This window comes from Epinephelus fuscoguttatus, linkage group LG8 (assembly GCF_011397635.1).
Source record: "Epinephelus fuscoguttatus linkage group LG8, E.fuscoguttatus.final_Chr_v1".
Lineage (NCBI taxonomy): Eukaryota > Metazoa > Chordata > Actinopteri > Perciformes > Serranidae > Epinephelus > Epinephelus fuscoguttatus.
The window spans coordinates 35,784,633-35,798,543 of record NC_064759.1 but is presented as its reverse complement, the minus strand read 5'-3'; the positions used below and the strand labels follow the sequence as shown (position 1 = coordinate 35,798,543).

Sequence of the window (13,911 nt, the reverse complement as noted above, 5' to 3'; positions counted from 1 at the left end):
CTGAAAGAAGAGAAAACAGTCTTAAGCAGGGAAGCCAAAAACTATTTCTCCAGGTGGCTACATTCTCTGAAGCATCAATTTTAGGCAATTAACATCACTTATCTGTCTCTTTCATACCATTATTTTATTTGGCGGCTTTTAATGTATCACTAGATTTAATTAAAACATGTTGCTAGAACTGATTTCTGTCACTATATGCATCAAAAGCAGCTTGAACTCACCTTCCTCCACCAAAAGCTAAGGAATCCATATCTCCTTTGATGAAGAACATGTTGTCACCTGTCCATTTGTACACCTGTTGCACACACAAGAGAGCAAATATTAAAAAACACTGCATGACATGTTAAATATTGACATAATCAAATATATTCTGTCCAGTATTCTTTATCCTGAAGAGAACAGAACACACACGCATGTTTGACTCATAGGGAGGATCCAGAATTGACATCTGATAATGCAGTTAAAGCGATTAGACACAGCCCAGGGAAATATCTCATCACCAGACTTCTAAATATAAAATGTCAAAATCCTCTCTGATGCACCAATGGCATTTCAATTGCTTCTTTGACAGACATTTTAATTGCCATTATTAAGGAGATTAATGCCACAAAGTGTAGAATTGTAATGCGAGTGTAACATTGGTAGCAAGTTCTTTTTGTAAAAAAAACCAAACAAAACAAGACAATCCTGGTGAAAATTGCTGCAGTTAATGTGTTGCTTTCAGCCCATTCATCTCAGTGTCCCTGGCTTGAATCCATTACGTGTAAATGCTCTCAAGAAGAGAGCATAATCAAGAATACAAGTTACAAAACACTAAATGCCACTGAGCTGTGAGGCTCTGAAGAACCTTTCAAAGAAGGAACAAGGAGACAGATATTTTTCACAGCATGGATGGGGGGCAGAGTGCTTTTAAAGTGTCACATGCATCGAGAACAGCATGTGACTGGCAAGCATATTCACAGTATGCATGTTATTGCACAGCACTTAAGTCTCATTATTTTCTTCTGCTATGTTATATGTTATAATTATACATCTGGTTTAAATTTGCTGTAAGTATACACATTTACCCAAACCAGTCTTTTTCAAACTCATTTTCAGTTGCACACAACAGTATTGTGTTAAAAAATGTGTTTATCTGCTCTCCTCTTTGATGTATGAAGTGTTTTGGCTGCGGTTCAACAGAAACAATATTTTTTAATGCAGTATTAATTCATATTCTGTTGCCACTCGGGGGCAGCGGAACAGGCTGGAAACACAATACTGACATATTAAGTTGATATGGTGAACTTGTGTTTGCAGGTGATTGCTTATTTACACAAACAGCAGACAGAGAGCAACATAACCATTCATTTGAAGTTATGTTTGTGTGTCACCTGATGATTTTCAGTCCAATATTCACTCTCTTTTTAACTCTGTTTTTCATCTTAACCTCTTGAAGGAAATATCTGGCTCTAAATGCTGTTCAACAGCATGTGTTAACAGGAACTGTACAATCAAAACAATGAGCAGAAACATACTTGAAATTCTGTAGAGCTGAGAGGAATGAGTTGGGTGATAATTCTCTGCTGCTTTGTCACTACAAGTGACACTTTTTCCATTGCACATAGTAATGATTCATTGTTCATATCAAATATAGACTATTTCAGGCAGTATGAACCACGCGTACATCAGTTCTACTGTATGTGCTCTTACTATATAGTATTTTCCAGATATTTTCCCATCACTGACTGAATTTTTTGTAACAATGACAGAAAAATCATAAGGCTGTTATTCATTTTGACAGATTAGAACACTGAGGGCGATCTACTGTAACTTTAAGTCATTCTCACTCCTGTCCAGTTGGTGGCGTGTGTATATTAATAAGCTTCTGTCTACTCATGCCTTGATCTCAAATGCATGACTTCATTGTCTAGCTGATTTTAGCCAGTAGGCTATATCGCAACATACTATTGCAAAGCGTCACAGAGTTGAGTGTCCAAAGTGTGTTTGCATGGTCTTTGTCTCTGTGCATCCTTTCTCTCCATGTTGTTGTGTCGTGCTGTGGACGTTAGGCGCCATGAACGTCCACAACGTACGACGCTCTGACACTTTTGTCTCCAAGTTAGAAAATAGAATGTTGCCTAATCAGTTTGAACTTTGTATACATTTTGTTAAGCATTTGATTCATGACATCAACTGAGTAACATGCAAGAAGTTGCCAGTAGCTGCTAGCAGTAGGTAGCCTTTGAAGAGCATATTAATTACATTATTTTTTCAGTCTATAGCTTGTTAACTGTTAACTAGTACAGATGAAAAGGCAGCAAAACACCCTTTAATTTTATAGTTATACTCGACTAATGTATGCAAACTTGCAACCGTGGAAACAGTGGTAAAGTGACCTTTAAAATGAGCCACATCTTACTGTGTACATGCCCACACATCATAGGTGCAATGCTGTACTAAAACAAAAAGCACAACACCCAATCTTATACGTGCATAATCTATAAGCTTGTTCTGAATACGAATTATAAAAAATGTAAATTAAATGCTATCAAATATGTCTTATTATCATGAAAAAAAAAAGAAAAAGAAAAAGATGGGTAATATTAGATTATGACAGACTTTTTACAACCCCGTCTGTCAAAATGATGGGCAGCAATAAAGTCTAATGCAACCTCTGCCATAAAGTACACTGCGTATTAAAAAAACTGCACATTCAAATGTCCAACTTCAGAAATAAATTATGGAAAACAGAAATTCTTACAGACATCCTACATCTTCAAACTGAGGACGGCAGTGTACCTCAAACTCTGGATTGAAGGTGAACAGGAAAGTCTCTCCTGTGCCATAAAAGCCGTCGCTGACTTTAAAGGGCTCAGATGCCAGCGCACCGAACACCTGGAGGTGCAAAAAAAGAACAACAGACTTCTGTACACATGGGATACAACTCTAACATCAACGGGAGAAGTATTATAACATGATTAGAGCTATGACTCAGTTCCAGCATATTACAGTGTGCCACTGCTGTGTTGAATTACGTGAATTTGGAGCTTACCTGGCCATCGCTGTCCTTAATGACCATGAGCACTGGGGTGTCCTGGCCCTGCATGGCTCTGTACAGCGTCTTAATGCTCATGCCATGCTTTGATGTTCCAAAAGCCAGTGTCCATGGGTACCCAATGGTCCGTGGTGGGAGATTCCTGGCAAGCTGTGGGAGGAAATAATAAAGAAAAAGAAAGGATGAGGGAGAAAAAAAAGGAGAAAGGAAATGAAACACAGAAAGGCCACAGCCACCAATGCTCAATTACATCTGTGGTGACCTTTTAACACCAGCTGGCGTTTTAAGAAGAGTAACAGGGCTCCAAACACACTGAACCATCTCAAGAGAAAGAGAGGTCCAGCACTCCCAGAGAGAGCCTGCTGCCCTGCTGCTGACAGACTGAAGGATTAACAGTGGCTGTGGCGCATGGGGAGATAAAGCCGACAAAGGCGCTGGAGGAGCGCTCCAGTGTACGCTTCATTTTAATGGACAGATAAAACAGTCACTGACTAAAACATGGAATTAAAGTGACAACTTTTTTACAGTATGCTGCACCATTTCCTCTGTATGGAACAATGGCCTTTAAACGTTCTGTTCGCTCTCCCAGTAATTCATCAGGCCCTTTGCTCTTTTTCTTGTTGGTTCAGCACATCCTCATGTGGCGGAGCAGAAGCAGTCTTGTAATCAGCAGACTGGAAACGAAGCCATGAGGAGATGAGCCTCGACTTGGCTCACCTCTGCTCTGCTGAGCTCCGAGCTCCGTCCTCGGGGTGATTAAAGGAAGCCGCACATTGGCAATCTATTGGCCAACATGCCAATTGGGACTCATTTGGAGCCATGCGGGTGTGTCTGAGTATGTACTGAACCACAGTGCCTGCAAGGCAAACACCACACCTCAAACATAAAAGGTTACCGACTCAAAAAAGTCTGTTTCATGTGGTTCTCACAGGTACTGTCTTTCCTCTGATTGTATAGAAACTTTGTGTAGGTGTTGTCTTACATTTATCAAATTTCTCATAATTAATTTTACATAATTCAACATAAAAAGAAATCAAAGGTTTCTTCCCATCCTCTGCTTTAACCCTCCATACATACAACACAAGTTGTCACCTTTAACACTAGAGAACAACCCATCGATCATGTTATTGGTTTCTGCGTCTGATGTAAGCCGTCATCTGTTCACCTACATGCTGCCTCTAAATGCGATTCTTCCAGCTGAATGTATTCTTCTATACCCTGGAAACCCAGAGTTCTCGCGAGAGCACAATTTGAATTTGCTCAGCAAGTCACTCTGGCAATCAGTAATGATGCTCATTACCTATGCCCATGAAACCAAGCTGCACCAATCACATCGGTGTATCTGATATAGGCGGGCCAGAGGCGAGCTAAACAGATGACGACAGCGCTGTCACTATGAAGTCCGGAATCAGTCAGTAAACACTGCAAGATGGCTACGGATGAACACCAGTTGTTTGAAAAGGCTTTGGCCTCTACAATGAACGAGTTAGACTTGGCTTTTTCTCTAAAAGAGGAACAGAAGACAGTGCTCGAGTCTTTCCTTTGCAAGAAGGATGTTTTTGCTGTTTTGCCGACTGGATACGGCAAGAGTCTAATCTACCAGTTTGCTCCACTGGTAGCTAAGCGTATACGTCACCCCGTGTATTGTTCTGATTGGTCATAGTGTTATCCAATGGCGTGCAGTGATATCTACAAATGCATGCTTGGTGCCACCCCTCAAGTTGGGCCATTTTCATTACTCATGGCCAGACCCTAAATCTTTCTAGATTTGGGTCTGGATTTCCAGGCTAATTCCTCTACGCACGTCACGACTATTCGGTAGGCAGATGTTTAATGGTTATTACATCAGCAAATACATTTATTCCCCAAGTACACTGTTGACAAATATTCCTGGAAAGGAGCTCCAGGAATGAATGTCTTAGGCCACATCCACACTAATGCCTTTTCATTTTGAAAAAGCGTTTTGAAACAAAAATCTCCATACACGCATGTGTTTTAGCACAGTTTCAGTACTGATCTCTGTCTATACTAAAACGTCTGAAAACACATATCATATGACCATTCATTTACACTTAGCATGTGCGTAGTGATGTTAACAGGAAGCTGATTTTCCAATCGGTTGGTTGCTTATCTACAGAAAATACTACAGAGGTGGCAAAAAGCAAGACCAGAGATTTCTTTTGCTTGTACTGACAATGAGGTGGAACCGTTACTGAAGCCTGCTACAGAAGCCAGAGCAATGGGAAAGGAGTACCCACACAGAGAGGATGAAATCACAAAAGGTATGTAAAACTAGCAGTAATGTTTTGGCTGGACATGTTGTGACTAATAGACCCAATCGAAAAGCGAATGTGGGTGTCTGTGTCATCTTTACAAAAAGTCTCCATTTCCATCCTCCAGACTAAAACTCAACCCCAGAGTTTTCCACATGAAATGGGGTGAGCAGCCTTTTCTTGAGTCTCTTTTAGGGGTCCAAAAACATCAAAACAGTGTAGACGCTGGGCATAAACGTTGCAATAATAATGTGCTTCAAAATGAAAATGTCCATCAGTGTGGAAGTAGCCATAGTTTGTTTTTCTCATTTGAACGTGAAATGACCAGCAAGTCCTCTGCGTTTTCATGTAAGCTTTCAAGCAAACCACATGACCCACGGACCAAATTATACAATTAAACATTTCCATTTTAAGGATAAGGCTAGTTTACTTGAAGAAAAAAAAAAACACTAGGTAGGGAATTAATACACATTTGGCATCCAGAGAGTATTTTGCGATGTATGTGGCACTGAGTCAAAATAAAACAGTTCCCTTGTTTTTATGTAATTAAGGAAAATGTCACCCAGCGCAACAATGTGGCTCGCTGATGTGTTCTTAATAGTTTTTGGACAACAATAGAGCTCTGTAGCATAGAGGAGGAAGATATATCAGGCTTTGGATACACCCATTTGTTAGTAGAATCAATGGTATTTTCATGATTTGTTGGTCATAAGATAAGTATAGAAGAACACAAGCCTTAACCTTTGAAAATAGAGTAACATTTAGATGCACACAGACACATAAATTATATGTTATATGACGGGATTGCATCAGAACAGGTTTGCACAACTGTCTGTACCTTTTCTATCTGGTCGGCTTCCAGGAGATCACTGGCTTCTCTGAGGTTGGGTTTGAATGTTTCAGGCTCCAGCTCTGTCTTGATGGATGTGCCATGTTTGGAATTCACCTCTTCCTTGGTGGTGATCTATGAGTACAAATAAAAGTCAGATATGCACAGACACTGCCAAGGAGTCGTTTTCATTCAGCTTCCTTAGAGCACTGATACTGGATGGGTTCAATTATAGCTGTTTGTCATAAACCTATAATTTTGTTTGCATCATGAATGGCAACTCATACATAGTGAGGCTGGGGCAGTAACTACAAACAAGCTGAAACCTGCAACAGTATTTGGCTCAGATTGTTTTTACACTGAGTGAGATGGGAATAGGACAAAATGTAGGATCTATAGTGATAAAGAATGCAAGCAGAAAAGGTTTAATTTAACAGCTCTCAGTTAAGACTTGGGTGACAGAGGGTAACATGAAGAAGTTAGCCTTTAACCACGGCCTAACCTTAGCAACAAAAGCTCCCATTTTAAATCCAACAGTGTCCCTGCCAAAATTATAAACACAGCATTGCTGGCAACACACTGATAATCCAAAAATTTGATGAGGACAGCTGAATATCTTCCTGCCACTCTCCAATGCCAGATGCCTAGGATTGGTTTGGCAGAACTAGGAGAGAGCGGGCAGAGACACTGTCTGGGAGAGGAGAATGTAAAGTGAATAGGAAATCAACCCAATGAATAATTTGCACTCCACTGTTTGACATTTTCTCTGACCAATGGACTGTTTGGGTTATTTATCTTTCTCGATAACAGAGGCTGATTGTGGAGCGCTTCACCACTGCTGGCTGGGATGCTCTCATGTTTCAGTCCTCATTCAAATAGGGCCTACCTGCATTGTCCTCAGAAAACATCATTCATCCTGTCAAGGGAGTCTTACTTCAACCCTCTCGTCAACAACCATCTCTTTGTCCTTCAATATTCTACAAATTTAGCTCATTCGAGCATCAAAGACAATATTCTATTCAAGAAAAAGGGCAAATTCCCACAGAAACAACCAATTTCTGTGTTGTCTACTTAAGATCTACATATTTGCCTGTAGCCAGTACAAACAGCTAGCATTAGCTACCTTATAACCAGACTGATCTAGTGGGTTATATCACCATGACAACGAGTCTAAGACGCAAAGCCTGACATTTAGAGATAAGGCTGATGTCACATGACAACCTCATCACTCCTATTGAGCCAAGTTTTCTGTAATGAATTGATAAAAGACATCTTCTATCAAATGCTTGAAGTCATTCCCAATTGACCTCATATAGCAAGTTTTGAACAGGTTTTTTTGGCTCAAAAAAACCTGTTCATGAACATTCATGAAACCCATTACTTTTATGAAAAGTAACAGGAGCAGGTGTTTTGAGGTTAGTATGCAGTATCAGCAGCAGCTTAAGTTTGCTAGAGCCTATGGGAGACCATCCTGGTGCAGGCAGCAGGAGGGCTTGGCAGAGCAGAGAGAGGGGGCAGACAGGGCTGGTCAGGGCACCTGGAGTCGTTTGCAGAGCGAGCGCAGATCTTCACTGTTTAGCGCATCAATCCGACGGTGGTACTCCGTCAGAGACACTACCTGGTAGTACAAAGACAGGAACAGGTGGAACATAAAACTCTGCCAGATCTATTGCTGGCCATGGGAAGGAAAGCTAGAGTTTGGGAAGGTATTAAGCGTACCAAGTAGTGCGATTTCAACAAACTTAACACTGATCACATAGAGGTAGATGTCAGAAATTTGAGGAAACTACTTTGGGTTTAAGAGAATAGGGTGGGACCTTTTAGAGCACTCTGTCATTTTGCATGTTTGTGTAATATGCTCACTTATACTAAAAGTTAGACAAACGGATGGAGACAACACTTCAGCAGAAAGCAATCTTTAGAACTAATACATTTTTTTTTATAGCCAACCAAAAATGCAAAAAACAAAACAAAACAAAAAACCTTTGGAGTGAGAAGGCTGCTCAAAAATCCACAAGACTCTGATGCTGGAACATACAACAAAAAATAGCCGAGGTTCAACTGATGCAACAATACTTGCCAAGTCCATGAACATTAACCCACTCTCTGTTCGTCAGGAACAACTATGCACAAAACTAAAGCCCAGACAGACCAACACAATGACCTACAAGCATGGCCACATTCCAGCAAAGTTACACCCCACGCTGCAAACTCCACCAAGAGCTGCTGCCTCTGTTCTGCCACTGAATCAACGTTGGCGTGTAATAGTCCACTGTGTCTCCGTACAGGAAAGATATTTAGAGCCTTGTGCACGAGATAAACAAACAAACTCACAAATACCATACAGGCACAGAGTCTTATTAACAGGTCCAGGTCTACATTTCAATAATTGTTTTTAGCATTGTCTTTTTCAAGGGAGTTATTTCACTCACCTTGTTGCTTTCGGTGTAAATAAATTTTGGTAACAAGCTGCCTCTTTACAGCACTCAATAATGTAGCAGAGTGGGTAAACTACAGCCCTGATAAAAAATACATATGTGCCTCACTTCACCTCCAGTTGAAGGCACTTAAGTGCATTTGTCCCCTGAAAAAAGAGCAAGCTAGCAGCATGCTAGCCTGCTACTGACTTTCCAGTGTGAATCAAATGCCTTTTATCTGAAGAGATCAATGTCATGAAAAAGGTCAGCATTTGGATGTGACCGGTGAATTAACTACTGTGTCATACAGCTCAAGTGCTTGATTAACAGCTACTTAATAAGCTAAACACTCAACATGATATCTGGTACCGTTAACTCTGATAAATGTACGGTAATGTGAGGTTAAACAAACTGCTGAATGAAAAAAGAGCAGCGTCTTTTAACTGGCACCTCACACAGGAAACTTTCAGCCGGCTTACAGAGCCACACACATCGTATTACACGGTGCCAAGAGGACAGACAACAGATGAGAGCACTTTCCTGACTGCCAAACAGTGGTCAGACAGTGGCCACTTTGTTTAACATCAGTCACTGACCTACACCGGACCGGCTAAAAGGCTAGCGGGCTAGTTAGCTCCGCTATCGAGCTAGCATGACTTGCTAACAACAACAACAGCAAGAGAACATACAAGAATGTAACGTTAACGTTACATCGCCGGAGACTGAGAACAAGAAAAAACACGAGGAACATACACAGGTATACTTAGGGGTCAGTCGTTTCTCTTGGTCTTTCACCCTCCTAGAAAACATGTCTTGCTTTCAGGGCGAGGTTGAAGCTGTAAAGTCACATTACAGATCCTTTAAGTTATCCCCTGTAGCCCCGAGACAAGCAGACGGAGTTGGTATGAAGCCTGGCAGCCTCCTTGACTAAAATAGAAACATTTTTTCCAAAGGGGTTTCTACGCCGTATGATTTGTGTGACATCGCCATAATCCAATTGCAATACGGGACAGGACATTAACCGACTCCCCATTGGTCAAAAAAAGACGACGGTCACCTCCCACAACCGACAGGATTTAAAGATACAGTAACACACCAGTCCACGAGGTATATATATATATAGATATAGATATAGATATATATGACAGACTATGACTTGACAAAAAACAAAACAAAACAAAACAAAAACAAAGTAAATAAGAAAAAGAAAAAAGTTATTGAATATAAAACATAAATTATAGTCTTTTTGTTGAATAAAAATCTATTAATTAGAAAAACCTCTCTTTGGAAAACATCTATTTTGCTCCCTAAAGCTCCATGCAACAGCAGAAAGGTGTTGCTTAAAATTCAAACTTACAGTCAACAGGACAAACAAAAGCAGCAGGTTCCTATTTACTTATTCAAATGTAATGGATCATGTAGCCTCTGTTTGCCAGAGACAACAAATCAGTCCACTTTGTTTCCTACATCATTCATTTACATTAAAATTTAAATCCAGGCCCCTGCTTCCATCGTATCAATTTCTTCATACAATGAATGCATCCTCTTCATTATCCACAGAATCGTAAACAGTCTCGTTTGACCAAAACCCACCCACAGTATGGTGCAGCAACATGAAGTAACAGAGCTGAAAAGCTAGATGGACACCCCTTGACTTTGTTTCCTGTTCTTATTTCCTTATTCTGTAAATGAGGCACTTAAGTGCATTTGTCCCCTGTAAATAAAGAGAGCGTGTGAATTTACTTTGATGACAAAGGAAGACAGATTGAACCCATATCAGTGCCACACGAGTTTGGTTGATTTCATAGTAAAAAAAACAAAGCAGTTAAGTTGCTCAATGCCTACATTTCCTGCATATGTTGAGCAACTCATAAGGGTGTTAGCCTTTTTCCATCCAGCAAAATAAGTTGCCAAATGCTGACCAACAATATTGACAGTCAAACAACATGTGATGAAACTACAATACACTGACTGAGAGGAGTAAACAATTATACAAACATGCAAAACACTTTGGTTGGAAGTTCTGAGAAGCGCATTTCCAAGCAAAGCAAGTGCTCACACAACTTACGGAACTTACATGAGATAGAAAGTTCACACAAAAAGTTACCATCAAATCAACAAATACATAGACATAGACATGTACATAGAAATGCAAAATACAGAAGCAGAATACAAAACTAAGACTGAAGGACTACACAATTCTGATGGATTAAAAACCAAGATCAGCACAATAGATTTGCACTAAGCATTGCATAATGAGAGCAAATCAACACAATAATATCACACAAAACTCAACATAAAACAATAAACTTTACAACGCACCACATGAGATTCTGGTGTCACAGGTAATGGATTAAAGCATAAACCACACTTAATCCATATCTGCGAGGACAGACAACACAACAGGTGTGCTCTAAGCAAGGTGATGGTAGCAGTTTTAGCAGTGTACACCTTACCTCCCATTCCTTGACATTGAGGTCAGTGATGGGCTCGTCCTCAGCTGTTTCTGACACTTCATTCTTCTTGACAACCATAAACCCAGGCTCTTGTCCCATCCCCCTGACCCCCTCACCATACATGTCCGGGCTCCACTGCATGAAGAACACGTACAGGTGGTCTGACCTGGTGGAGGAAACGCAGGAGAAACCATGAGAGAAGAGGCTTGATTCTTAAATTGTTTAGAGATTTAGCAAAAGAAAAATCATCAGCTGAGATTCATTCAGTGCTTCTAAAATATCAAGAGTTGAAGCAAAGACTTAAAGGTAAAATCAAACTGTAAGTGATAAACATTTTTACATTGTGATTTTTACTTGATTAAGAATCATATATACGTTAATATACTGTGTATGGTTAACTGCAAGAAATTAAATAGTGAGTCGGCCATCTGATAAAACTCCCCAAAGTTTTAAAGGGACAGTTCACCTGTCCTCATATTGGCCGTAGACATGTCTAAACATTAATGGCATCCTCCTTGGCAGATGTATTGTTAGCTCGCTCAGTGGTGCTACGTGAGCCAGCAGGAGATTAACGCTTACTTCTGTGTGGTGATACGGTTGGCGGGGTAGTCAAGTAGAAAGAAAATAGTTCCTACATGAAACTGCTCATAACAAGGTCTGTGGATTATCCTGAGTAACCGAGTCATGATTTCTGGTGAGAGACACTGCTGTTGAGTTTTTCAAATGTACTTTTTTTTTGGCACCACAAGCTGAGTGCTGTCTAGTTCCGTTATACTCGAGAGACAGCAAAAATCTCTACGGCCAATGTCTCCAACACTTGGCAACTCACGCTTAAACAATCTAGACTGATAAACAGCACTACAGGTAAGGCAAAAAATATGTATTTTTGATTTTGCAGTAGAATGACTTAATATTTTGTGTGTTAAAGCATTCTCAAACAGCCCTAGTGGCTGTTAAGGAAGCATTTCAACATCTACAGGACACTGAGCAACATATTTTACTTTCCTATTCGCTAGTACTGCTGAGCTGTTAAAGCTGCTTTGCCTGTGTGACACTATGTTCTTGTCCGTTATTAAGTATTTTGTGACACAAGCTATCACTTTGTGTGTGTGGGTACATCTGAGAACAAATCGTTTTATAATAATGCATAAATGAACCTGCATACATTTATTTTGTTGGTCCCTTGGCAGCACAACAAGTTGTAAAATCAACATTCACATATTATCATATTATGAAATTCTTATGGCATATGGGTTAGCTATCAGTTGCTAATTTATTCATCAAACAAACAGAGCAACATTAGCATTCATTTGAAATCGTAGTTCTGGATTGCACAAGACACATGCTCTGTTTTGGTCTCCACCAACTCCTGAAGGAAATATAAATCTTTTTAGCTGTTAAATGCTTTACTATAATCATTAGCAAATTGCTAACTTTGTCCCTGTGGTGTTTGGTGTTGAGTGGGTAGCGAACAGTGGATTTATCAGAGATTTTTTTGCTGTAATCAGCTGCAGTTACAGACACATTTGCTAAGAGCGGTGAGACTGAACCAAAACCTTTACGTTACGATACCGTTCACTTTACACAGTCATTTGATACTTTAACATATAAACATTGATTAGAGCTGCTCAGAAGGTATAAACAGTGTATAATCAGTTTCCTTAAAACAGGGAGTTTTGTGGTAATGATCATGAACATGTCTGTCATCTTCTGGCGCTCTCCAACATCGTGACTATAATTTTGCCCTTCTCTGCTCCTCCCTGCTGACTGCTCATGTAACAGAAGCCTTTTCATGACAACCATGTAAACAGTTAAGGATATATTAAGACAGTACGGCATAACTCATGATTAAGTTAAAAACAAATACCGAATACAGTTTGTGTCACACACTGCTGTAGCTGCTAGACATGAAAGAGCTGTGCAGACTCAGTAGGCTGAGCTGTATTCAGTGTCATGGGTTGTGTATGGCTCATTCAGCGGCCTCCCTTTCTTCCCACACCATTGCCAGGACACTTAAAGACGCATCATGCGGGTCGCCTCCCATCTAGGTCATGCTACAGAGAGTCTAGCAGTGTCTGAAGAAACAACTATGAGCTGCTGTGTTTGTCAGTCTGGGCGGCTTTATGATCACTCCTCCCACACACCTTAGCCTGCTTGCAGTAACAAGAAAGACAAGTTCAAAATAATGAGTAGTAACCTGTACGAGCCCTGTCTTGTAATACTAGCTTTCACTTTGCTATGCCCCTGGGCTATCACCCCCCAGAGCATCACAGCAAACTTGTTTTCCAGGTCGGAAATGCTGTAGCTAAGCAACCTGTGGATGAAAACAATGCTATAAGAGGCAAGTCTTCTTAAGTTCATAATGAATAATGAAGTGAGGGGGATTTCAGTGTCGTTACTGCACTCAGCCACTCAACACATCGCATATAACCAAGAAGCATTTCTGGTACCATGACTAACTTTAAAGGACACGCCTGTTTGTTTGATTCAAATGTGATTAGCAGCCTGAGAGAGCACCATGTGTATTGCTGCTGTAAATGTAGAAACACGTGTCCTGAAAACAGTAGAGGTGCTGTGAAACTCAAGGTTGGACAAATAAGTGGTCAGATTCAAGTTTATTATTTGCATTTTTCCCCTTATCTCCATGTATCTAAAAAGATACAACAGAAAATCTAACTAACACTGTGGTGAAGCCAGATTTGGCTCTAATGATAGCTGTTTAAAAGTAATTGGCTTATTAAATTAAGCTGTTTCTACAATTGGGATTAATTCTCCATATAAACATATTACACTATTTTTTTTTTTCATGGAATGCGTCTCCCTCCAGTTTGAAGAGCTCTAACCTAATTATGATTATTGCTGGCTTGGCAACTGTACATCCAGACGGAGCGATCCAACT

General features: G+C 40.2%; 1 protein-coding gene across 4 annotated transcripts in view; it reads right to left on the bottom strand.

The window, feature by feature from the left end:
- oxr1a (oxidation resistance 1a) overlaps positions 1–13,911 on the bottom strand; it is a 209,276-nt gene that overhangs the window by 2,070 nt on the left and 193,295 nt on the right. For 2 of the 4 annotated variants that reach the window (XM_049584531.1, XM_049584532.1), the window contains 6 exons: positions 11,013–11,178; positions 7,677–7,757; positions 6,149–6,274; positions 3,035–3,187; positions 2,782–2,877; positions 222–295 (listed from right to left, as the gene is read on the bottom strand). In XM_049584531.1, the coding sequence (XP_049440488.1) occupies positions 222–295; positions 2,782–2,877; positions 3,035–3,187; positions 6,149–6,274; positions 7,677–7,757; positions 11,013–11,178 (696 nt within the window). Of the gene's footprint in view, positions 1–221; positions 296–2,781; positions 2,878–3,034; positions 3,188–6,148; positions 6,275–7,676; positions 7,758–9,309; positions 10,992–11,012; positions 11,179–13,911 lie in introns of those variants that run through there. The other 2 variants (XM_049584534.1, XM_049584533.1) reach the window with 2 other exon arrangements.